Source organism: Vombatus ursinus, unplaced genomic scaffold (assembly GCF_900497805.2).
Source record: "Vombatus ursinus unplaced genomic scaffold, bare-nosed wombat genome assembly UNPS02011431.1, whole genome shotgun sequence".
Taxonomy (NCBI): domain Eukaryota; kingdom Metazoa; phylum Chordata; class Mammalia; order Diprotodontia; family Vombatidae; genus Vombatus; species Vombatus ursinus.
Genome location: NW_020951209.1, coordinates 4,621,525 through 4,647,121, shown reverse-complemented (window position 1 = coordinate 4,647,121; position 25,597 = coordinate 4,621,525). Strand labels below are relative to the sequence as shown.

The following is a 25,597-nucleotide window of genomic DNA, read 5'->3' as shown; positions in this document are numbered from 1 at the left end:
TCTAACTTCAATTGGGCAATACCAAACTGCAGAAAGGCAACTTTTTATTTCTCCCTAATTTATTCCCTGTCTCACTCTACACAGAAGCTATTCAAAACCTTTTCTTCTTTCCTCAAACCTCCCCCCACCTCCTCAATCCTTGTTTTTTCATCTAAGGACCATATTTTTTACTTTTATAAGGGGCCACCCCTTCCAAACGTGGGCCTATCTGCTGCATTTGATGAAGAACTCTTTTCTTTTCTCTCTGTACTTCCTCATCATTTCCCATAAGTTTAATTATCATCTCTGTATAGATGACTCACAGATCTATATGTAAAACTCTAGTCTTTCTTCATTCCCACATCACTGGCTATCTGTTGGATATCTCAGAAGGGATGTCCTCTCAATATCTCAAATTCAGTATATTCAAAACTGAACATGATTTTACCCCTCAAGCCCTCCCTTCATCCCAACCTCAATATTTCTGTTGAAGGCTCATCATTTTTTCAGTCTCCAGCTTCATAACGTCTGCCATATTTTCCACTTCCCACATTCCATCACCCCACGTAGACAGTCAGTTGCCAGATTGTAACATTTCTACCATCACAGCATTTTGCATCTGAAACATCCTCTCTACTCAAACAATAATCACCTTAGTTTAGGCCCTCATCACCATTTGCCTACCCTATTGAAACATTCTACTAAATATTCCTCATGCCTCAAGCCTCTACATATTATGGTTTAATCCTCTATAAAGCTTTCAATATAACTTCTCTTAATTGCAGAACTGCCCATGTCACTCTCATATTCAATCAACTTGAGTAGTTACCTCTAGGATAAAATATAAACTCGTCTACTGAGTTCTTTTTTAATTAATTTATTTTGAATTACCAACAATCACTTCCATAAGCTTCTGAGTTTAAAATTTTTCCCCCTTTCACTCCCCACCTCTCTCCTCAAGATGGCACACAATCTGATATGGGCTATACATATACATTCCTATTAAACATATTTTCACATTAGTGATATTGTAAGTAAGAATTAGAACTAATAGGAGGAACCACCAGAAAGAGGAAACAAAACATGATAGAAGAAAAAAAAAGCAAATAGTATGCTTCGATCTGCATTCAAACTCCATAGTTCTTTCTTTAGATGTGGATAACATTTTCCATCATGAGGCCTTTGGAGGTGTCTTAGATTCTTGTATTGCTGAGAAGGGTTAAGTCTATCAATATTAGTCATCGCACAACGTGGCTGATACTGTGTACAATGTTCTCCTGGTTCTGCTCACTTCACACAGCATCAGACCATGCAGGTCTTTCCAGATTTTTCTGAAGTCAGCGTGTTCATCATTTCTTATAGCACAATAGTATTCCATTACATTCATATACCACAACCTGTTCAGCCATTCCCCAACTGATGGGCATGCTCTCAGTTTCCAGTTCTTTGCCACCACAAAAAGAGCTGCTATAAATATTTTTGTACATGTGGGTCTTTTTCCCATTTGTTTGATCTCTTTGGAATATAGCCCTAGAAGTGCTGGGTCAAAGGGTATGCACATTTTTATAGCCCTTTGGACATATCTACTGAGTTCTTAAAGCATTTCACAGCCTGACCCTAACCTATCTTTCTCATATCTATATCTATACACACACAAACACACACATATAAATATGCAGACACACATATATCCCCTTCTAATACTCTGCAGTCCTTCCAAGGTGACCTTCTCTCTATTTCCAACACATTGTCTTCCAACAGCCACCTGTATGCCTTTGTAATAACTGTCCTCCACATCTGGAATGTTGTTTTTCTTCTTCTTTCTTCAAGAGCTCAGGTACCACCTTCTACATGGTGCCTTTCCTGATCCCAACAACTTGTCCTCTTCTTCCCTCCTCCCCTATCTATCTAATATTTAACTACTTTGTATTTCTTCTTTTTATACTTATTCTGTATATAATTATACATGTGCATACAAATATAACAAGCCTATATATAATGCAACAAACATACACACAAGTGTGAAAAATGTATACATATACATTCAAATGGAGAAAACAACAAATACATACACAAACACAGGTATTTATTGTCTTCATTTGAATAAGAATCTCCTTGATAAGAATAATTTCATTCTTTGTATTTGTATCCATGGTGCCTAGCAGAGTACCTAGAATATAATAGATAGTTAATAAATACTTTTTGATTGATTGGAATCTTACTATGTTGGACCCATTGTGTAAGGCAAGGTAGGTACAAAGGTAAGAAGTCTTCTGTGTCTTCAAGAACCTATTATTTATGAGAGAAGAAAAAACCATAATCAACTATAGAATGAGAGTCTAAGTTTATTGATTTAGAACTGAAAGGGAATTTAGAGACCATCTAGTTTAATGCTGTTGATGGAGTACTGGGCTTGGAATCAGGAAGACTCATCTTCATGAGTTCAAATCCAGCTTCAGGCACTTACTAGCTCTGTGACCCTGAGTAAAATCATTTAACCCTATTTACCTCAATTCTTCATCTGTAAAAATGAGCTAGAGAAGGAAATGGCAAACTATTCCAGAGTCTTTGCCAAGAAAACCCCAAATGGAAACATGAAGGGTTGGGCATGACGTAAAAATGACTAAAAAACAAAGTTTAACACCTTCATTCTATAGATGTGGCAACTAAGGTTCAGTGAAATGACACAAAATTGTCCAAGGTTGTCAGATCCTACGGTTCCTATCTTTTCAACATCTCTCATGTACATCTCTTTCTCTCTCTAGTCATACAGCCACAACCTTAGTTCAGGCCCTCATCACCTCTCTCCTATACTATTACAATCTAACAAATCTCCTCCCCTCAAATCTCTCCTTATGCTAAGCTATTCCCATTCAGTTGCCAAGGTGATTTTTCTTAAGTATAGGTCTGAGCATGTTACTCCTTTCCTAAATGAGCTTTAATGAATTCCTATTACATCCAGTATCCAATATATATTCCTCCTTGGTGTAGTAAATTGTCTTGGACTGGAAGTCAAGAAGACCTGAGTTCAAATCTAGCCTCAGACTCTTACTAGTTGTGTGACCCAGAGCAAGTCAACTAACCTCTGTTTACCTCAGTTTCCTCAACTGTAAAATGGGGGTAATAATAGCACCTACTTCACAGAGTTGCTGTGAGGATTAAATGAGATAGTTTTTGGGAAGCATTCAGCACAGTGCCTGGCACATAGTAGGAGCTATATAAATATTTATTCCCTTCTCCCTTTCCCCGTTTGACATTTAAAGCTCTTCACAATTGGATCTCTTCCTACCTTTCCAGTCTTCTCACACTACACCCCTCTCCAGGCATTCTATGATCCAGTTACACTTGCCTATTTACAGTTCCTCCAACACAATATTCCATCCATTTCTCATCTCCGTACTTTTGCCCTACTGTTCCTCATGCTTGAAATGTCCTCCTTCCTCACCTTTGCCTCTTAGTTTCCTTGTCTTCCTTAGAGTATAAGCTCCAACTCCACCTTCTGCAGGAGTCCTTCCCTAGTTCCCCAACTATTAGTGCCTTCCCCTCTGAGATTCCCTTCATCTACCCTCTCTATCTTATATTATCTAGCTATTTATATATTATATTTCTCATTAGAATGTTTGCTCCTTGAAAGGAGGGACTATCTTTTGTCTTTTGTTATATCTCCAGTGCTTAGCAAAGCACATAATAAGCACTAAGTAAAGGTTGACTGACTAAACCATATGTGGCATCAGGACATCTTCAAGAAGTGTCTTTTCAGCCTCTGTCAGAGGATTATGGGTAGAATGTTGGGTAGAATCAGAGAGGCTGCTTATCTGAAGATTCAGAAACAAGATGAGCTAATGTTATAATTTGAAGTCAGCACTTGTCTCCCCTCCACCCCTTTGGAACATCTATACACTAGAAGTTTGTGACTTCTAATCTGGAAGATTAGAGACTCACAGTGGAGTCTCACTGTGAACTGGAGACTCACAGTGAATGCATTGAAGAACTTGTTTACCTTCCATTTGAATCTTCTCCAAGGTAATATCTTAGGGAATGTGACAGCCTCTTATGAGCACAGCTCTAGCCATAGCAGTGACCATGGATGTGGGAAAGGGAGAGCTGGAGGTGCCAGCACATGAAGGCTGAGCTATTTCAATGTTATTACCTCTTGTCTCTTATCCAGGGAGCCTCAATCACCAACAGGGACACCAATCGGTGCTTAGAAGTCAGTAAGCGTTCCTCAGGTTCCCATATCCTCATCCTCCAGAAATGCACTGGACAAAGATGGACTATCCAACATACTGTCAGAAATTGGGGGGTTTCAAGTGCCTTCAATAAGAATGGAACTGGCAGGTGACAACATGAGGCACCCTGGATCTGAGGATACGTAGCCCTGCAATTGAGAAGACTGTCTGCTTTCAAACTTGTTCTGAGAAGGATGCCATCTTGTATACGTGAATAAAAGTGCATATACCAGCATAAGGGAAAATGAATGTCGTGGTGCTAAATAGGATATGAATATAGAAGAAGTGCAGTTTAGAATGGGATTAGGGAAGGAGAGTGGATGGGGGGTCAAGAAGATACAGTTATGCTTTGTTTTCATATCAGTCCAAAAACACCATTACAGTCCATTCCACAGATCAGAAATTGGTTGAAATGTAACAAAATGTAAGATTATTGCTTTGGTTGGGGAAGTGGAGCTATCAAAGAGGAGTGTAAAAGCTACTCTTTGGGTTCTACTAGGATTATTGGGTTCACATATGCTATAGTTGCTCTCTCTGTTTTTTTTTATGCCTCCTCTTGGCCCATGTACTCAGGCTGCTGGGTCAGTCTTTGTTCCATGTGAAGGATTGAGTCCTTTTACTTTCTTTGTCAGAAATCAAGGAGATCCCTGAAGAAATATCAGTGTTTCTTCTGGTTTCAACAAACTTTAAATTCGGTAGCCTCTCTTTCCTCTTTATGAAAATGTGTCTGGTCATCATGTCATTAGGGCAAGGTATGGCTACTTGTATAATCTCAGGTACCCATCAAATCCTAGAGGCACCAACCCCACCTGGGTGGCATTTTTGTGTCCTTAGGTAATCAGGAAGCAGGGGTCAAACAGGTCACTGGGAATGCTTTGTCTCCTTTTAGGGAAAACTAATTCTTGTCACAGGTAGGAAGGAGCAAGGTATGTAACCACATGTAACCATGTTGTGGGGAAACACTAATAGATATTAGTCTTATGGTAAGTAGAAAGTTTTTAGGTCTATGTTTTATGCAACAAAAAACTTTCAAGTAACTAAAATTCTCTCAAAGTAGAATGGACTGCCTCAGGAGGGGGTGGGTTTCTTTTTATTAGAGATACAGTCAAGCAAAAGCTGGGAAATGGCCTGTCATGTATGTTATAAAGTGGATTCTTTCTTATTCAGGTACAGGTTAGATGATAGTATCTGAGGTCCTTTGCAATCTCAGAATTCTGTTATTATGCTTGGCTTTCATAGCTTTTACCAGACATAGACATTCAGCTGATGGCATCTGTCTGATTTCTAGACATACTCTAGTTACCAGGAAAAATGTAATTGGCCCCTCTAGGTTTGATCCTGGAACACCCATACCAAAACCTTAAATGGACTGTGCAATAAAATAGACTTTCTTCTGTTCCCTTCCCCATTCTTGTTTTTCAAAGAAAGATGGAAGCCTGTACATCTGCAACAGTGGTTGATATGAAAATCTACTCTTCAATCAATGCTTCTTTTCCTCTGAGGACAAGAATGATGCTGTAAATATGTGATCCAATGTACTATCAGAATGAATAGCATACAATTTACTTTTGCCCTTGTGAAATTTACAGGAGGAGAAGAAGGCAAACAAAAAGGGAATGCTTTTTAGTGAATTCTCTCCAAGAGCATCAAGGTTAAGTAGAGAGTGTTGCTATGCCTTTAGAACTCAAAAGTTCTCTACTTCTCTTTTTTTATTTGGTGTCAATTTGTTGATTTCCACAATTCTTTCAGAATACCCTCTCCTTGTCTTGGTCAAATTCAGGGGTTACTGAAACAGAGTCCAAAGAATCAGAAAAAATTTAGATGTTCTTAAGGGTCAGATTTAGGCTACAGGAATCAGGAGACTCACAAAAAATGAAGTCATACTGAGGTTCAGTGAAGAAGGTATTTATATGATCCTATAAACCTTATCTCCTGGTGGCCTTTCTTCACTGGTAGTAACATGACTGTATGCTCAGATATACACCAGCCATCACACCTCCTCTCTCTATCATATCTGTCACCACCTCCCATGACTTAGCTCTTGAGCAAATTTAGGGAGCCCAGGACATTTTAGTACTCCAAAGATGTCTTTATCAGCAAATGGTGGGTTGTCTAGGGGAAGGGAAAGGAAGAGAGTAAGTGTTTATATAGTGCCTACTATGTGCCAGGCACTGTGCTTTATACTGTTATTTATAAATACCATCTCATTTGATCCTCACATATAGCAACTCTCTGACGTAGGTGCTGTTATTATCCCCATTTTACAGTTGAGGAAACTAGGCAAACAGATGTCAAATGACTTACCCAGGTTGGACAGTAACTTGATACCTAGAGGATACAAGCTGTCTCTTCTATTACTGACATGCTATATGATTCTAGGTAAATTACCCTCTAGTTATGTGCTTCATCTTTTTCACTTGGCCAATTCTCATAGAAACAATAACTCGTATTTACATAGTTCTATAAAGTTTGCAAAGCAATTCACAGATATCTTGTTTTGTCCTCAAAACAACTCTAGGGAGGCAAATGCTAATTATTATCCCACTTTATAAGTGAGTAAACTGAGGCAAATAGAAGTCAAGTAACTTGCCCAGGGTCACACAGCTAGTAAGTGTCAGAGGTCTGGATTTGAATCTTACTGACTCTAGATCCAGGGCTCTATCTATCCAGCTGCCAAGATAGTTAAATGCCTGGAGCTTCTCAGAGAAAGGCACCATAGAGACAATATTTCTTTTCTTGCAGCTTCTAAGTACCCTCCCACTGAAGAGCTGTGTCTAATAATTTTAATTCTGAGGAGTCTAGAATTCAATATTGTGCTCCCATAAGTAGCAATTCCTAAGGAAAAAGGGTTGGGATGAGAATATATGCTATGCAAGAAGGTATTTTGAGATCGCTTGAGATCAACAATACTGGGTCAATCTTACTAATGCCTTTTCCTCTATTCTGGTGGCTGAGTGTAGTCAGTCACTTTCATCTGGGGAGTTAAATGTACCTTCACCATCCTTCCCTGATGCTGCCTAATACTGACACAATCTAGTGGACTGAGACCTGAAAGAGGCCCCATTTTCTGAGGGCATTGATGTCTACCACTATGTTAATAACATAATGTTGAACAAGCCAGATGAGGTCAGAGTGGCAGAGGTTCTAGGTAGGATAGAGGCCCATAAGAAGGAAAAAGGGGAGTAGATCAGGCCTAAGAAAATCCAGGACCCAGACTGCCCAGCCAAGTTTGGGGAAATAGAGTAGATGGGGTGAACCCAAATAATTCCAACAGTCCAGAATAAAGTCTACACTTTGTTCTACATTATATATGTGTGTGTGTATGTGTATATATATGTATACACACAATATATCTATATGTATGTGTGTATACATCCATCCATCCATATGTGTGTGTGTATATACATATATGTGTATGTATGGATGTATGGATGTATATATGCTTTTCTTTTTGGATTCCAAGTTTTGAAAAACCAACATTTCCCATGTGTGTCTTGATGGCTCCTATTTACTGAGTCATCTGTAAATCTGCCTCTTTCAAGCAGGACCTAGAACATGGTTTAGCCTTGGAAGACCTAAATTGGTCTGCTGAGAGCTGCCCAGCAGTTTCTTTCCTTGGGCTTTTAAAGCTAAGATTTTGTGAGATCCATGTTTTTTTAGTTCTGTCCATGCAGACTAGGCTAAGTGGAGCCTTTGGCAAGAGTGGCCATATCAAACAACTATTAGTCTTCTGGAACTGAAAGCTCCCTCAAAGCAACCACTGACTAAATCCCTCTGGAAAAGCAGTTGCTAATCTGTTAACTGGGCCCTAGTCACTACCAAATTGATGATGGAGGGTCATTCCATCACCCTTTACCCTTTGCCCAGAGTTGCCCATTAAATGTTGGGTGATGCAAGATAGTACTTCTAACAAGATGGGTAGGGCCCAGGAAGCCTCTACTGTGTTTTTTTGGGGGGGAAGCGGGGAGTGAGGCAATCAGGGTTAAGTGACTTGCCCAGGGTCACACAACTAGTAAGTGTCAAGTGTCTAAAGTTGGATTTGAACTCAGGTCCTCCTGACTCCAGGGGTAGTGGTCTATCTACTGCCCCACCTAGCTGTCCCAGAGGCTTCTATTATTAAAAAGGAAGGGCATATTCAAAAACTTGCTCATCCGGGACCATCAGACATTAGTGTCCTTCACAAATAGTTTGTGATTTTACCAGAGGCTAAGGCCTTCAGTTCTAGCTGATTCCTGGGCTGTGGCTTTGGGTGTATCTGACTGTTCTGGGGTCTCAAGAATCAGGACTAGACAACCAAAGGCTCTCCTTTTTGGAGTTAGGACTAATAAACAAATTTTTACAGTGTCTTCCACGGCCTGTTATTCTTTGCGGGGCACATCAGCAGAAATAGGTGCCTGTTCATTCCCTCTCCTGAACTAAACAACTAGGTTGATGCTGCTTAAAGAATGGCAGAGATTGGGGATGATTAGGCCTGTTTCCAATCTGTTCATGGCGGACATGGTATCATGTTGTGCTGGACACAGGAACATATGGTTCTTCTAAATAAGAACAAGATAGCTATTTCTACTCAGCAGGGCTCCTCATGCAATTGGAGTCCTCTCTGTCCTGGTTCTCGACCTGCCTCCAGCTGACAAATTGGCCCTCTCTCATCACCTTAGGGTAAGAGATTTGTACATGCTAAAGAAGAGCTTTGGCATCATGCTTCTGAATACCTAAGTTGTGTGCCACCTCCTAGGGTCCATGTTAGGGATAAATTAAGGTCACCTGAGAAAAAGTGGGAAGGCTCTCTGGTCCAGTAGTTTCTTGGACCTAACCTCTGAATACTTTTAGATATATTTTCACTTAACTCTCTCCAGTCCTTACTTATTCTGTCCATGGCACAGAGTTTCCTAGACCTCAAGATCCTTGCATGCCTCCCTGCTGTCCCACCCCCTCATTATAGATGATGCTGTCTGTAATGAGGATTGGTGACTGTGATGGAAGTGTCATTGTGGCCCTGATGTTCCTTGCTGCTCATCATCATCACCGCTTTCATGGGAAGTCCACTGTGAATTGTCCCCCAACTCATCTGCTTTTCCCTTTATTTCCCTTCACTGTGTGCCAGAAACTAAACTTATTTCTGTTTGTTTCTTTTAAATTTAAAATTTTGTTTTTTCTCTCTTCCTCTTCTTCACCCAAAATGGTAAAAACCTTTGTAACAAATAGACAAAGTCAAGTAAAACAAATTCTTATACTGTCCATATCCAATGACATGTTTCTCATTCTGCCTATTAGTCCCTCACCTCTGTGTCAGGAGGTGGGTGGCATTCTTCATCATTGGTCCTCTGGAATCATGGCTGATCATTGTGTGATCAGAGTTCTTACATTTTAAAAAATTATTTGTTTTTACAATATTTTGTTCCCTGGAGGAAAAAGGTCACTGATGTGTGCTCTGGATTCAGAACTGATACTCCGCCTCCAGTAACTGTCTATGCCAGGCTCCTTGCATCCCTGAGGTCTGGATTGTCCAATAGGTGCCCTAGGACCATTAAAGTGATAGGAGTTCTTCTAGAACAGTGATAATAATTAATAAAACATCTATATATTGCTTAAAGGTTTGTAAAACACTAACTTTGTGAAATAGATGCTATTATTGTCCCTATTTTAGATGAGGAAATTGAAATTGATAGAGATGAAGTGGATTGTCTTTATAACTGGTAAACGTTTGAAGTAGTATTTGGACTCAACTCTTCCAGACAATAAATCCAGCAGACTTGCCACCTGGGGGCAGGCTGTGATAGGAGCTATATTCAGTAAGGTCACTTCGAAATAGGCTGTGCTACTTTTTCTAAAGTTCTACCCCATACAATTTAGGTTATGTTTCCTTAAAAGACAACAAAGCTGTTCTTGAGACCTAATTGGTCAAGTCTTAACTCGAACTTGAACCATTCATGTAGCTTCCTGGTACCCAAGTTCAAATGTCAGTGAATTAAGAGTCAGGAACAATTTCCTCCTCTGCAAAAGCAGAGGCAGAGAAGCTGTTCCCAATTAAATTAGTGCTGGATTGTTGCTAAATATCCTCTCCCATGCTTTGGCTAAATAAATTTCCTTTTGTTAGACTATCTACAAATATCTCATTTTGTTCCAATCCCAAATCTGTACCACTAGACTGTCCTGAGTCTTCCCTACTCTGTGATGACAAGTATATTTCATAAAGAAGCTGTGGTCATGTGGGTATAGTGAGGGATAATGAAAGTGCAGCTCTTACCTTCCACTGGTATCCTTGCAATGTTAAGAGAAAGTGAATAAGGCCTTTAGGGCTTTGGGTGAACTCTGTGTAGTTACCTCATGGGATGATCTGCACAAGAATGTCACAGGACAGGCAAGCATGACTGGACTGTAGATATGCGTTGATAAGGTCACAGATTCATTTGAGTAATGTTGGATGGAGTTTTGGACCTGAAGTCAGGAAGATTTGATTTCAAATCCAGCCTCAGACACTTACTAGCTGTGTGACCCTGGGCAAGTCACTTAACCTTTGTTTGCCTTGGTTTCCTCAACTGCAAAATTAATATAATAATGCTATCTTCCTCTTAGGGTTGCTGTGAGGATCAAAAGACATAGTATTTGTGAAGTGACTAGCAGAGTGCCCAGCACATAGTAGGCACTATATAAATACTATATTATCATTATTACATTATACATCATTTTAAGATTTGTGAAATCCTTTACACACCTATCTCACTTGATTGTCATGTAATCACTATCCCACTCTCTGCAGGGGTTCTTTCAAAGTTTTTTATCCCTCCTCAAACTTCCCATGGCTTCCTTTCTTCCCATTCTCTCAGTTGAGAACCTTGCCTAATATTTTACAGAAAAAATGGAGGCCATTCACCATGAGTTTCCTCTTCTTCCCTCTTCCTTGTCTCCTGTCACTCACAGACCTTCTACCACTATCTCCTCTTTCACTCTTTCTCACACAATGAAGTGGCCTTGCTCCTTGCCAAGGCTATCCCCTCTACTGATCTGAGTGATCCCATTCTATCCTATCTCCTCCAATAGATTACTTCCTCTGTTATTCCCATGGTATCACTTATTTTCAATCTCTCCCTTACCTACTAGTTCATTCCTTTCTTCCTACAAACATGATCTCCCGCATCCTAAAATAATCTCTCCCTTGATCCTTCCATTCCCACTAATGTCTTATATCTCTTTTGCCCTTCATAGCTACACTTCTCCAAAAAGCCATCTATGATAGGTGCCTCCACTTTGTCTCTTCCCACTCTATTTTTTTTTGTGAGGCAATAAGGTTAAGTGACTTGCCCAGGGTCACACAGCTAGTAAGTGTCAAGTGTCTGAAAGCTGAATTTGAACTCAGGTCCTCCTGACTCCAAGGCCAGAGCTCTATCCACTGCACCACCTGGCTGCCTTCCTCCCACTCTATTCTTAATCCTTACAATCTGGCTTCTGATCTTATCATTCCATCAAAACTGCTCTCTCTAGAGTTACTAATGATCTTTTATTTGCCAAATCCAATGATCTTTTCTCTAATTTCATTCTCATTGACCTCTCTGTAGCCTTTGACACTGTTGATCCTTGATACTCTCTTCTGTGTAGGTTTTTGAGACTCCCCTTTCTCCTGGTTTTCCTCCTAAATATCTGACAGTTCATCTTCTGTGCTGGATCCTCTTCCAGATTACAGTTCCTCTTCTGTCTCCTTTGCTGGATCCTCTAACCCTAAGTGTCCCTTAGGGTTTTGTCCTGGATCTTTTCTTTTCTTTTTATGTTACTTCATTTGGTAATCTCATCAGCTCCTATGGATTAATTACCATCTCTATGCTGATGGTTCTCAAATCTACCTATCTTGCCCCAAACTCTCTGCTGACCTCAAATCTTGCATCTCCAATTGCCTTTCAGACATCTCAAACTTTATGTCCAGCAGACATCTTTTTAAAAAATAATATTTTATTTTTCCCCAATTACATGTAAAAACAATTTTCAAGTGATGACAACAATTTGATTGAAATCTAGACCCACCAATGAACATGGTCAGGTGCATGGTCAACAGTGCCCCCAGGCTGTGACCCTGACCATACCTCACAAGGTAGGTCCTTCGCATATTGCTATTATCTCCCATTTTATAGATGCAGATGAGGAAGTTGATATTCAGAGAGGTTGTGAATTGCCTATAGTCACATAACTAGTAAGAATTATGAAGGACTTGAATTCAGGTCTTCCTGACTCCAAGTTCAGTACCCTTTTCATTATGCCATGAGAAGAACAAGTCAATTAAGACAATTTACCTGAAACATGTCCTAGGTGGAGGGAGGGGGGATTTTACTTGGTCCACCTCTTCCAAAGATTGGAGGGATCCTAAGGTCCAGGAGATAAATGCCTGTGGAGCTTGAGCATCCTTGAAGGTCCCTTCTGCAAGAGAGGGAAAATTCCTGTTTCACCCTAGTTTCATCCCTTTTCATGTGTAATGCTTGCACATGATAATCTCTGCTAGAAACGCCCTCCAATTAACTTCTCATGCCAAAGGGAAAACAAGTATCAACCAACCAGCATGAGGTGATCTCCACTACTTCCTACTTGCCCTCCCCACTGGGTGATTAATATGATTTCTGAATCCCCACAAGGGATACCTGGCTGGTCCAGTAGCGCTTGAAAAGGTGCCCCAGCATGTTCTAAAAAATTGACACTGCCCCAAGAAAACCTGAGTTATTCTGGCTTTCTTGAACAGGAGACATGTGACTCACTAAGCGTCACAGTGCAAGACTTGCCAAGGCACAGTCTTTGCTGAAGCATTCCTGAAGATGACCCCCAGCCCTTGGTGATAACTTCTTGAACTATACAGGAGTTGAGTCAGCTAGGAGAGGTAGATAGAAGATGGCGCTAAGGAGGAGGTTGCCAAGAACCTTCCGTATCAGACTGGTTCTGGTCTTTGTCCTCCATATTGCCCTCTTGTTTTTTATCAAAAGGATTAGCCACACACTGAAGATGGACATATCTAAATCCTTGAAGAATCCCTTGCTTGCTTCTTCATGGGCCTTTGCAAAGAAGGAAACTTTCAAAGATCTGGGTAGGTTTACTACCCGCAGCATTTGGGAGCACTGTATATATTGTATACTTTCGTACCACCCTTAAGGAACAAGCTAGTGTGGCAATGGTTTACACTGAGGGGGTGAGTCTGGGATACTTTACATATGTGCAAAGTTACATTTTCATTCCTTAGTTACTCAATTAAAAACCTTGTTTAAATGTGTCTCTATCCTACATAAACAGGAGCTTTCCACATTTTTGCTGTCTGTGATGCAAAAAATACCTAAAACGGAAAGGAAGAGGCTATTCAAGGTGTAGATGAAGAGAGTCCCACATACGTGGGACCTGGGTTTGGGAGAATCCCAGAGCAGAAGGGGAAGAGAAAATAGGGGGAAAAAAAGAATTGTAAAACAAATGGTTTTGATTTTGACCTCAGTGAGTAAAGAGAAAGTGCCTTGTGTCATTTTAATCTTTGTATTTCTCCTGTGTGCTTTGCACAAAGTAAGCATTTACTAAATGTTGGTTGAAGGAACTTGAAGAAATGGGAAAGTGGTTGTGTGTCAATCACATGATGACATAGTAACTCCAAACCTTCCTCTTATCCCTCCCTCTACCCATAGGTGAATGAGAGCAGCAGAACCGAGGAACAGCTGGGCTGGAACTGACTCAGGAGAAAACAGTGGCTGAGAAAAGGAGCCAGACAATTGTAGGATCATAGATTTAGAGCTTGAAAGGATCTTAGAAGCCATCAGATCTGAGCCCCTGATTTTACAGATGAGAAGACTGATATGCAGAGAGGTTAAGTGACACTGTGTGCCCAAAGTCGCACAGCTTGTGTCTGAGCCAAGATTTGAACTTCACAAAAGCTCAATTGATCCTCACAACAACATTGTTTTTGTTTAATCGTTTTCAGTCATGTCCTACTCTTTGCAGCTCCTTTTGGGGTTTTCATGGCAAAGATACTGGACAGATTTGCCATTTCCTTTTCCAGATGAGGGAACTGAGGCAAACAGGGTTAAGTGACTTGCCCAGGGTCACACACTGGTAAGTGAATGAGACCAGTTTAGAGATCATCAAATCTGGCCTCATCATTTCATATATCCTTCTGTTTGTGCAGCTACCAGCTATGGTGACTTTTTTGGGGGGAGGGAGGGATGGAATGGGTGCTGTTTTCTGGGCTGCTGATTGTTGCCAGTGCTACTCCTATGGCTTTCTGAAGTACTGAGAGCAGGCATCCTCAGGAAGCAGAACAGGGCCTTGGTCAAGATCAGGGTCAGCGCCAGTTTTCTCTTTCTGAGGGTGGAGATACTTTGACCATATTGGAAAAGACAATGATTTACACAGATTAAGGAAAGGTCCTTCCCACTCCCAAAATATCTCTGTCCAGTCCTGTCATGATGCCCTCTGAAGTTGTTAGAGAAATATTCTTTGGGGTTAGAACATTGACTCTTCAGAGATTCCCATTAAAAGGTGAACATCTCTGGGAGAGAAGTCACATTAACTGCATAAGAAGCACTAACACATGATGGTGGATTTATTTATAAGATTAGAAAAAACCTGGAAAGGCCAACAACCTCACAAGGCTTTGAAGGAATGAGATATAGAACAGATAGAGCTCCAGTGAGTAGGACTTATTTCATTGTATTTATAGGCTTAGCACCTAGCACAATGCTATTGTAGGTACTTGATAGGTGCTTACTGATTGATAGATGGAGCTATCAGGATGAATGGGTATTTCTAAGGTCACGGATCTGGTCGTGGTCTAGTACATTGCCCTATTTAGCATCCTATAAGACCCAGACATCCTAATAATGGAGCTCAAGAAGTCTCAAGTACTTAGGGGTTAGAAATAGATGTCCAGATGATCTGGGTTTGCCTGAAATGTTTTGTTTTCCCTTTCTCTCCTCCCTCCTTTCCTTCTCACCCTACCATGCACAGATGACTCAATGAAACAGGCCATAAAACAACTCGAGGTGAAGCAGGCACAGGCCCAAAGAAGTTGAAGGATGAAGGGAAGAATGTCCCTAGAGCTTGTAAATTCAAAGATGGAAAGAAGGCTCAGCTTAAATCCCAGAGGAAGCTCTTCCCTGACTCAACTCTTTTCAATCACTGGGGCAATGGATTGACTAAGAACCAGCAGAACCAGGCCCAGAGTCTCTTCATCAAGTTTGGTTACAATGTTTTTCTCAGTAATCCGCTACCCCTCAATCAGTCTATTCCCGTCATTCTAACTAATCTTTTTTTTTTTTTTTTGGTTGGGTGAAACAACTGGGGTTAAGTGACTTGACCAGGGTCACACAGCTAGTAAGTGTCAAGTGTCTGCATTCTAACTAATCCTAAGGAGTTTTTTTTAATGAATTAGTCAAAGTTTAAAGTAAAGGATACTAGTTTGGGGGCAAATTCTAATTTTGAGAGATGTGGAAGAAATTTGCATATGGTATACAGACAAGTTAAAAGATCAGAAAGTGAGATTTGGGAAACTGAGTAGTATTTTTATTTCTTTTGTATAGCTGAAGAAATTGATACTGGAAGAGATTAAGCATCCAATAATAATAGCTAGCTTTTGTATAGTACTTTAAGATTTGCAAAGCACTTTCCAAATGTTATCTCATTGGCAGAGGTTAAATGACTGCTCAGGTTCACACAGATGGATGTTTGAGGTCAGATTTGTATTCAGTTCTTCCTGATTCCAGGTGCGGAGTGCTATCCACTGAACCAACCAGAAATATGTGGATGAGTTGGAACTGGGTAGAGATTTCAAAGAGTCACACAATATTTAGAGTTGTAAAGGACTTTTGAGATCAGTTAAACTCCCTCATTTAACAGATGAAGAATCTAAAACAGTTAAAAGAACTGCCTAAGGTCATCCAGAGCTCAGGTGTTGAGTCATGTCTGACTTTACATGACCTCATTTGGGGTTTTCTTGGCAAAGATACTAGAACAGTTTGCCATTTCCTTCTCTAGCTCATTGTTACGGATGAAGAAACTGAGACAAACAGGGTTAAGTGAATTATCCAGGGTCATACAGCTAGTGTCTGAGGCCAAATTTTAACTCAGATCTTCCTGACTCGAGGCCTGGTACTCTATCTGCTTTACCACCTATCTAATTAACAAGTTTCTCTGTCTAATTTCCCCTTTGATATTTAAACCAGTTTAAAGGGTCTGATTTTCATTCTTTCATAAAATCATAGGATCATAGATTTAGAACTGTAAGACATTTTAGTCTTACAACCATAAAACAGATTAGACCAACTCCCCTTATTTTACAGATGAGGAAACTGAGACAGCTTAAGCAAATAGCCTAAGATTTGATGGATACTGACAATAAGGATTTGAATCTCAGTCAGCTGACTTCAGACCTAGGCCACTTTTCACTTGTCACTGTCTGAGGCTGGATTTGAGCTCAGGAAGATGAAGCCTGGCACAGTATCCACTGTGCCACCTAGCTGTTATGAGGCAACCTATAAATAATCTGGTCTTCTTGCAGCCCATCCACTGCTTTCTTTCTTTTAAATTAATTTATTTTTAGTGTTTGTTAAATTGAAATTGATATATTCTAAATTGTCTAAAAAAGACTAATGGAATGTTTGTCACTGAGTTATTTAGAAAAGATTAGTTTAGATGAACACTAATCTTCAGATGAAAATGTAAAAATCACAAGCCTGTGTTTTGTTCAGTCATTTCAGACTCTCCGTGACTCCATTTGGGGTTTTCTTGGCAAAGATACTGGAGTGGTTTGCCATTTTCTTCTCCAGCTCATTTTACAGATGAGGAACTAAGGCAAACAGAACTAAGTGACTCGCCCATGGGTACACAGCTAGTAAGTGTCTGAGGCCAGATTTGAACTCAGGTCCTCCTGACTCCAAGGCCAGGACTCTATCCACTGCACCACCTAGCTGCCCTCACCTTTCAGATATGAACCGTTTGGTTGCTGAATGGGGAAGAAAAAGACCATATGTATGAGGAAAAAAGATCTAATGCAATTGCGAAGAACCACAATCTCTCAGATAAAATATTAAGGAGAGACACAGATTGTTCTAAGGACCAGGTAGAGAACCGATTCCCACATAAATGTAATGAAAAGACCTGTTTGTAGGCAGACTAATGACTGATGTAATGATTACTGCAGGACATTATGGTCCATCAGCGCATTTGCATGTGTTTCCAATGTTTTAAAAAGTATGACTGACAAAACTATAAATCAAATGACTGTTTGGGGACTATGTTGAGCTATACCAGGCAGAGAGGTGGATGTCTCATTGGGGGTGTTTGGATTCATGTTCTGAGTAAATAAGGAGGTTGATGGCTTCTTAGGTTCTGTTCTATTCTGTTATTTCGAAGATACTTTTATTAACTCATTGTACCCAGAATAAGAATAATTGGGACTGATTTTGTGTTAAATCTAGTAATAGAATTTTAATTCTAAAATGTGCATTGTGGACGAAAAGTCATTACTTGTTGATGAACTTTTCCACAAAGGTAGTTGTACCAGTTTGGACCATCACCCCAAAAACTTCATTTACAAGATCCTGACTTGTGAATGTCCTTTTATTCAGCACAATATCTTAGCTTTCCACAACTTGTTATCTTTGCAAATCATAAGGAGATAAGGAGTCCAGCAGGACATTCAGGCAGTCACATCTAGAAGGCAGTTGGAAATAGACTACTGGTGTTCTGGGAGAATTTAGAGGTATAGATGTAGATTTGTGGGTCCATTTCAAAATTCAAACCCTTTATCTCAGTCACATATAGTTAGAAAGTGATTTCCTGGTACCACGAATGTCAGCTGAATAAGCTCCATGGTCTGGGCTCTTAAACAATTCCACCTTTGCTATATGTTTATATAAATTTACATGACTTGTACCACCCAGTTTCTTAGCTCCTCTATCAGAAAGGAAATCATAGAACTATGCTAACTGGATTTACTCCAAATTTAAGCTCAACAAGACTGTCACTGATAGATGCCAATCTCTTTCTTCATCTCTTATTGTACACTGCATTCCTCAAAATGAAGATTTCAGACTTTCTCTTCTCTCTTTAAACTCCCAATTTCATTCCCTTCCCTCTTAACTCTCAGATGTGGCAGCCTCTTAACTTTACTAATGTAATTGGAACTGCTATTTTTGTTTCTTCACAAAGCATGGTAACAACTAACCCCCCTACAGTGACTCTTGTGGGAAGAAATCACGAGTAATTTATGGAGGAGACTCATAGGGACCAAGAGATAATTGGAGAGAAAATGTGGTATTTTGATAAAAACTTATGCTCATAGAAAATGCAGAAGTAGCCAAGAAAACAGGTCACCTGAGAACTGGGTAGAAGAAGTCATCAGACTGTGAAGTTAATCTTCCCTAATTCAGTGTTGGTCAAAGAAGACTATTCCTGGAGGTGAGAGTGATGGCCAGTTTTGTGTAAGGTCAGGTTTTGGCTGTAGCACAAGGGAAAGCTTTAGAGTGGAAACTCCTGCTCTGCCACTACATTTGAGCTATAATGGAGAAAGAAACTGCATCTTCTGCTATGATAGGGAATTTTTGACCTACCACCCCACCCCCTCTTGTTATAAGGGACCAACAACATAGAAGTTACTCTCTAGCAAAAGAGGCTAGTGGTGCTACCTTCTGGGAGCTGCAAGAAACAACCTAGACTGAGGAACTAGGAGAAGCATCATCTGCTGGGAACCTTACCTAAAGCATAATCATAAATGACTGAGGCTATACTTTTAGTCTGTGAAGGGCTGCCCATTGACAGATGTTGACATTTTCCGTGGCCCTTGTCTGCCAGGAGATTTGTTTCCTTTGCTCCGTAAATAAGCTATTTGCTTCATTGAGTTTTGTGTCTTCACCTTTGTGGCCTTCCTCTGCCCTTGTAACTATCATTTCATGTTTCTTTGGATAGTTCTTTATCCTCCTATATTCTCTTAGTTGTGAGTGTTTGTCCTTGGTTTTCTTGTCTTCTCTTTCACACTTTCCCTCTTGGTGGGTTCATTCAATGGTTTAAATCATTTCCTCTATGCGATGATGCTCAAATCTATATCTACACCTCCAAATTCTCCCAAGAACATCAGTAGTCTATTTTCAACTGCCTGCTAGATATGGCTGCCTGAATGTCCTGCTGGATTCGTTATCTTTCTACCAATATCAGTTTGTCTGTTTAACTTCTCCACTTCTGCTGACGGCTCTACAATCCTCATAATCATCCAGATTTTCAGCTTTGAAATCATATTTTGAATCTTCTCTCTCCTTCACTACCATAACATACAATCATCAAGTCTAATTGATTCTCCTTCCACTATCTCTTGAATTAGTTCCCTCCTTTCAACCACCCCACTACAGGTTCTCATCTCTTCTCTCTTAGACTATTATAATAACTCTGTTGCCCCTTTCTTGTCATACCTCTTTTCAGATGCATTTCGCATTACTTCCCAAGAAACTTTCTGAATGCAGCACCCTGTTCATATCATTCCCCTATCATGTATAATTATATCAAATTATATCAAATATATACCAATTATTGAATTAAATCAGTGAATGAAAATTATACCTGTTTTGATATTGTACACTCTTGGGGCAAAAAACACCAAGTACAATCCTTTCACGTCACAGACCTCAAATACTAAAAAACAGTCATTATACCAGTATAATACCAATATATCAGAATATTATTAATATTCATTGTATCTCTATCCCCAGTGCCTAATAGTGCTTCACACACAGTTGTTGTTCAATTGTTTTTCAGTCATGTCCAACTCTCCATGACCTCATTTGGGGTTTTCTCAACAGAGATATTGTAGTGATTTGCCATTTCTTTCTCCAGCTCATTTTACAGATGAGGAAACTGAGGCAAACAGGGTTAAAGGACTTACCCAGAGTCATCTAGCTAGTAAATGTCTGAGGCAGGTTTTGAACTCGTGAAGATGAGTCTTCTTGGCTCTAGGCCCAGCACTCTATCCACTATAGCACCTAGCTACTCCACACACAGTAGGTACTTAATAACTATTTGTTGATTGATTGATTTGTATCCCCCAATTCTCATATCATACCAACCTGAGACACTATACCAGTAGTACGCTAAGAAATGTTTAACAACAGGCTCTCAAAAAAGCATACATAAGTTTACTATCCATTATTAACATTTTCCATCATTTTTAAAAGTTTAGAATATAGGTATCATATATTATTAATATATAAATTAATATATATTAATGAATGTATCTATGCATAAAGTTGTATAAGTACATGTGTATATATCCACACATGTTATATGTGTATATATATCTATGTATATAATATATGTACATATATATAATTATACATATATTATATATATATATATATATGCATACAATGCCCCAAAAGTCTTAGTGCTATTTTCTGTAATAAAAAGCTTAAAACAGCACTAAGATTTTGAGTCACTATGTATCATGGAAATGGGAGATAATCTTAGAAGAAAAGCTCTAGAAGTGGGGGGTGGCCTAGAAAAGCCTCTTGTAGAAGATGAGATTTAAGCTAGCTAGGAGACAGAGGTGAGGAGACAGGAATACCAGGTGTGATGGATGGCCAGTGAAAAGGCACAGTCATATACTACAGTGTTGTGTCTGAGGAACAGCAAAAAGTCTAGTGTCCCTGGATCATAGATTATATGGAGGGGAATGAAGTATAAGAATGAAAGATAGGAAGAGGCCATGTTATGAAAGCTTTAAAAGTTAAAGGATCTTCTATTTGAACCTGGCAATAATAGGGAGCCAATGAAGTTTATTGAGTAGGGAGTGATATGATCAGCCCTGAGCTTTAAGGAATATCACTTTGGCACTGGAGTGGAAAGAGACTTGAAGGAGGGAGGTCAACCAGAGGGCTATTGCAATAATATAGGCATGAAATGGTATAGATCTCAACCAAGCTGACAACTGTAAAAAAGAGGAGATATGTGAGAAATGTTATGATGGTAGAAATGACAAGACTTTGCAATGGATTGGATATGTAGGGTGAATGAGAGTGAAGAATAAAGGAGTACACTAAGCTTGTGAGCCTGAGTGACAGTGGTTCCCTGGGTAATAATCGAGAAGTTTGAGAGATGGGAGAGCTCTGGGGGGTGGGATGGGGAGGGAGGAGGAGATAATGAGTTTTCTTTTGGACATGTTGAGTTTGAGATCTAGTTCTAGTTCTCTAGATCTAGATGTCCAATAGGCAGCTGGTGATGGGAGACTGTAGGTCAACAAAGGAGTTTGTATTTGACCCTCAAGGAAATTAGAAGTTTTTATTAATCATTTATCAAGCAGTGAGAGAACAGAATCACTGAGTCTGAGATGTGGAAAAGATCTCCGTGGCTTTAGAGTCCAACAGATACATGAAAGAAATCTCCATGGTAACATACTGTACCATGCTTGGATTACCCAGCTTGGTTAGACCTATGCTTTAGTAGTATCCTTTTGGAAGTTGCATGAAAGATAAATTGTAGAGAATCAAACTTTGAAATAGGGAGACCAACGAAAAGACTATTGCTGTAGTTCAGAAAAGAGATGATGATGCCTGATTTAGAGTGGTGGCTGTGTGAATAGAGAGAAGGAAATTCATATAGGTGACGTTGTAGACCACACTTACCGAATGATTGTGTCAATCAATCAAATAAACATTTACTCAGTGCTTATTCTATGAGTGGTCTACATAGCGATAAATGAAACCATAAGAATTGGTGAGGTGACCTGGAGAAAACATGGAGAGAAAAGAGGGCCCAAACACTCTTTGCCTTGATCCCCAGTTATGGGAAGGAGTATGGATGATGGTGCATTAAATTAGGCTGAGGAGGAGCAGTGATATTGGCAGGAGCAGAACCAAGAGAGAGCAGTTGGAGAGGTTATCCAAAAGGGTGGTGAAGAGTGTCAAGTGATGCAGAGAGGTCAAGAGGGATGAGTACGGACAAAATGCCTGAAATACATGGAATCATCTGATGGGTTTCTAGTGAAAAGAGCCCCAACCATGGAATAGCATGGTTTAATTGTGGTAACTGGTGGGGAAGAGGTACCATATGGATGCTTCTTCTTTCTCTGTAGGTACACATGAAATAGCCATACTGATGAATTGGCATGCACCTATAGAAACCTAGAAAGAAAACACAGGAAATATGAAAACTGAGGTGTCTAGGGTAACTCACAACCGTAGACTGCAGGCTTCAATGTTACTGCTCCGTTCAGGGACATCTATACGGTACAAAGATGCTTCTCTGTTCACCGCTTTACTGCTGAGCCTCACTACTCTTAGAAAATACTTCTCTCCTTTCTTGAACATAACCTTTATAGACTCTTTCAATTAACTATCACCTTTAAAAGGAAATTTAGAAAGTGCTAACTGATCAGTTCTCTTTAAGGAAGAGAATCACAAAGCTCATCTTTTCTATTTCTGAGTTATACAGACCAGACCAGTAAGTTTTCCCCTCACCCTGAGTGGCATAGTTCTAGCTCACTAGGACAATAAGAATCACAAAGAATCCTTTTTTTCCTTTTAACTCATGGTGGTGCTAAAGGACAGTACTGCTTACTTTCAAATATGGGGGAGATGATACTCGTGTCCCTTCTAAACTGTACCATCAGAGTTCATAGAGGGACTCCAATTAGACAAGGCCAGGAAGTAGTCCTGTTATGTCTTGATGATTTTAAGAAAATGGAAAGAGAGGGGAAGAGGGATATATTTCACTTAACAGGGAAATAGGAAGGAAAGGGGGAAAAAAGAGAATGAGAAATTAGAGGGAGAGTAGATTAAGGGAAGGATTAGTTCTAAGCAGAACAAACTCTAAAGATACACAAAAGCATTTATAACTCCTTTTTGAGGTGGAGAAGGATGAGAATCTGAGGGTGTGCCCATAAAATGGAGAATGGGTAAACAAGATAAGGTATGTAAACGTGATAGAATACTACTGTGCTGAATTCTTAACAGTGTAGTGACCAACCAGAATTCTAGAGGACTAACGAGGAAACATGATACTCACATGAACGAGGTGAAGAACCCAGAATTCAGAATGAGAAATATATTTTAGGGCATGATCAATGTTGAAATTTGATTTGATTCATGTTTGTAACGCATTTTATTTTTCCTGTGTTCTCAGTTTGTGTAGGTGTGGGGTAACGCTGAGGAGAATAGAGTTGGGAGGGTGAAAAAGAGGATATTAGCTGACTAAAAAAATAATTTTTTTCTTAAAAAACAAAGTGTACCAGCCCTATAGACATAATAAACTTTGTAGAGTATGATTCTTGTATCTTGACCAGAAAGTAGCAAGGTGAAAGGCGTAAACAAATCCAGATATACTCAGGTCCAAGCCAGCCAAACAGAATGTAGAATGGCTTACATGTGTACAGGTTGGTATGGATTAGAATTGAAATTAAAATTGAACTATTTTGGTGGAGAGTCAGGCATCTTCTCTTTTTTGTCTGCTTTTTGGTGAGGCAACTGGGGTTAAGTGACTTGCTCAGAGTCATACAGCTAGCAAGTGTCAAGTGTCTGAGGCCGGATTGGAACTCAGGTCCTCCTGACTCCAAAGCTGGAACTCTATCCATTACACCACCTAACTGCCCCAGTCATCTTCTTTTTTGAGAGAGAAGTAAATATGAAGCAGGAGAATCTTTGCCTAGTGGTTTAGTATTGTGGGAATTTTCTCAGCTGGTACTATGGAAGTTGGCCAAATATGATTACATTTGCATGACATATGAAGTGTGTAATTATTGTATTTCATTGGCAGAGGAATTGAAGGGAGATTTGGACAAACAAATAGAGATCTACAACTTAAAATATTCCAGACTTCTGACACTGATATGTCACAGCAAGAGGGAAGGCATAGCTACTACTCGATTTTCTGGCTGGCAAGCTGCCATGGCAGATGTGATTATCATCTTGGATGCTCATGTTGAAGTGAATGTTGGGTAGTAAGATTCCTTGGGATTGTTGTGTTTCTCAGAAAGGGGAATAAAATGATGTCAGACATTTTTCAGGAGTCCAAAGAGGGGTGGGCTGAAGGTTGGAAAAGGAAAACAGGAAGCCCAAAAGAGAGTGAATATTTTTGTCCCCAGGATTGATTAGCCAGAGGAGGCCAGTGGAAGATGCACTGGTCTTGGGAGTCGGGAAACCAGGGTTCTGTTCCTAAATTTGACACTAATTGTTTTGTGACCTCTTAGGGCAGAACCCATCTTAGCTCGGATCCAGGAAGACCCAACAGCGATCCTGTCACCCATGTTTGACAAAATTCATTTTGACACCTCGAATGTGAAAGAGAATGCATTGGCCGTTATGGGATTTGACTGGGCCTTCTGGTATCATTATGATCCTTTGCCCAAAAATTGGCATAACCTGAAAGATGACTCTGCACCAGTGAAGTAAGTCTGGCAATTTTGTAAAGGGAAGACCTGGAAACTTTGATTCTTGCACTTTGATTAGTGAAATGATCAACATGAATCTGACTTTTCTTCATCAGGCAATGATTATCAAGTTTGTATAGTATGAGAAATATCACACATTGAGCTGAATCCACATTAATAATTTGAGATCTATCCCCTTGCTTCTAGACAGGACGAAACCTTAACTGTTTTATTCTGTTTAACATATGTTGGGGATTGCAATATCTCATCAGGCCCTTTCACTGCCCAATTCTATGCTACCTCACTTCCTTACCAAACTTCAAATTATCCTCAATCTTTAGGGGAGATAGTGACCTTCACACTATGTATTCTTACAGGAATCTTTTCATTATGAGCATCTTTGCTGCATACTCACTTTTTTGGGAGTTGACAGATTCCTTGACGTGGGAATGCAAGTCTATGAAGGAGAAAATGTGGAGCTGGGTGTGAGGGTACATTTTTTAGTCTCTTTTCAATTCAAACCAAGAATGAAATACAGTGGTGAGGATGATGGAAGTCCTAGAATCAATGGGCATGACTGGACTTCCTCTGTGGAGGAGGAGGGACAAATATCCATGCTGCTAGACCACAGACAAGAGTTTTGGGAGAAGCAGGATTTCTTGGGTGGGACTTTCAGGATTGGGGATTGCTAACATTCTATCATGGGACGATGGTGGTGGACTAAAGGTAAAACTCAGCAAACTGATTGAGAAGTTTTGGTTCAACTCATTACTTTCAGATTCAACATGGACTTTGGTTTGAAATTGCTGTCTTAGGCTGTTTTAAAAAAGATAGACTGCAAATTTCCAGAATTTTAATTCCACACTGGGGCTGACCACTTCTTTTGGGAAGTATTTTTGAAATAGTGACCTTGATCAGTTTCTTTTGCTATTAAAAAAAGAATCATCATTGGTTTTCCTTATTCAGGGTGTTGGTTATATTAAATATATAAGCAGATAAGAATTTCTGTGTTTATATATACTATTCTTCC

The 25,597-nt window shown here is 39.8% G+C and overlaps 1 protein-coding gene across 1 annotated transcript in view; it reads left to right on the top strand.

Moving 5' to 3' along the window:
- LOC114038901 (probable polypeptide N-acetylgalactosaminyltransferase 8) overlaps nt 1–24,589 on the top strand; it is a 50,092-nt gene extending 25,503 nt beyond the window's left edge. The window contains 2 exon segments of the mRNA XM_027856413.1: nt 4,148–4,317; nt 24,388–24,589. Of these exon segments, the coding sequence (XP_027712214.1) occupies nt 4,148–4,317; nt 24,388–24,589 (372 nt within the window).
- The last annotated feature ends 1,008 nt before the right edge of the window (nt 24,590–25,597 follow it).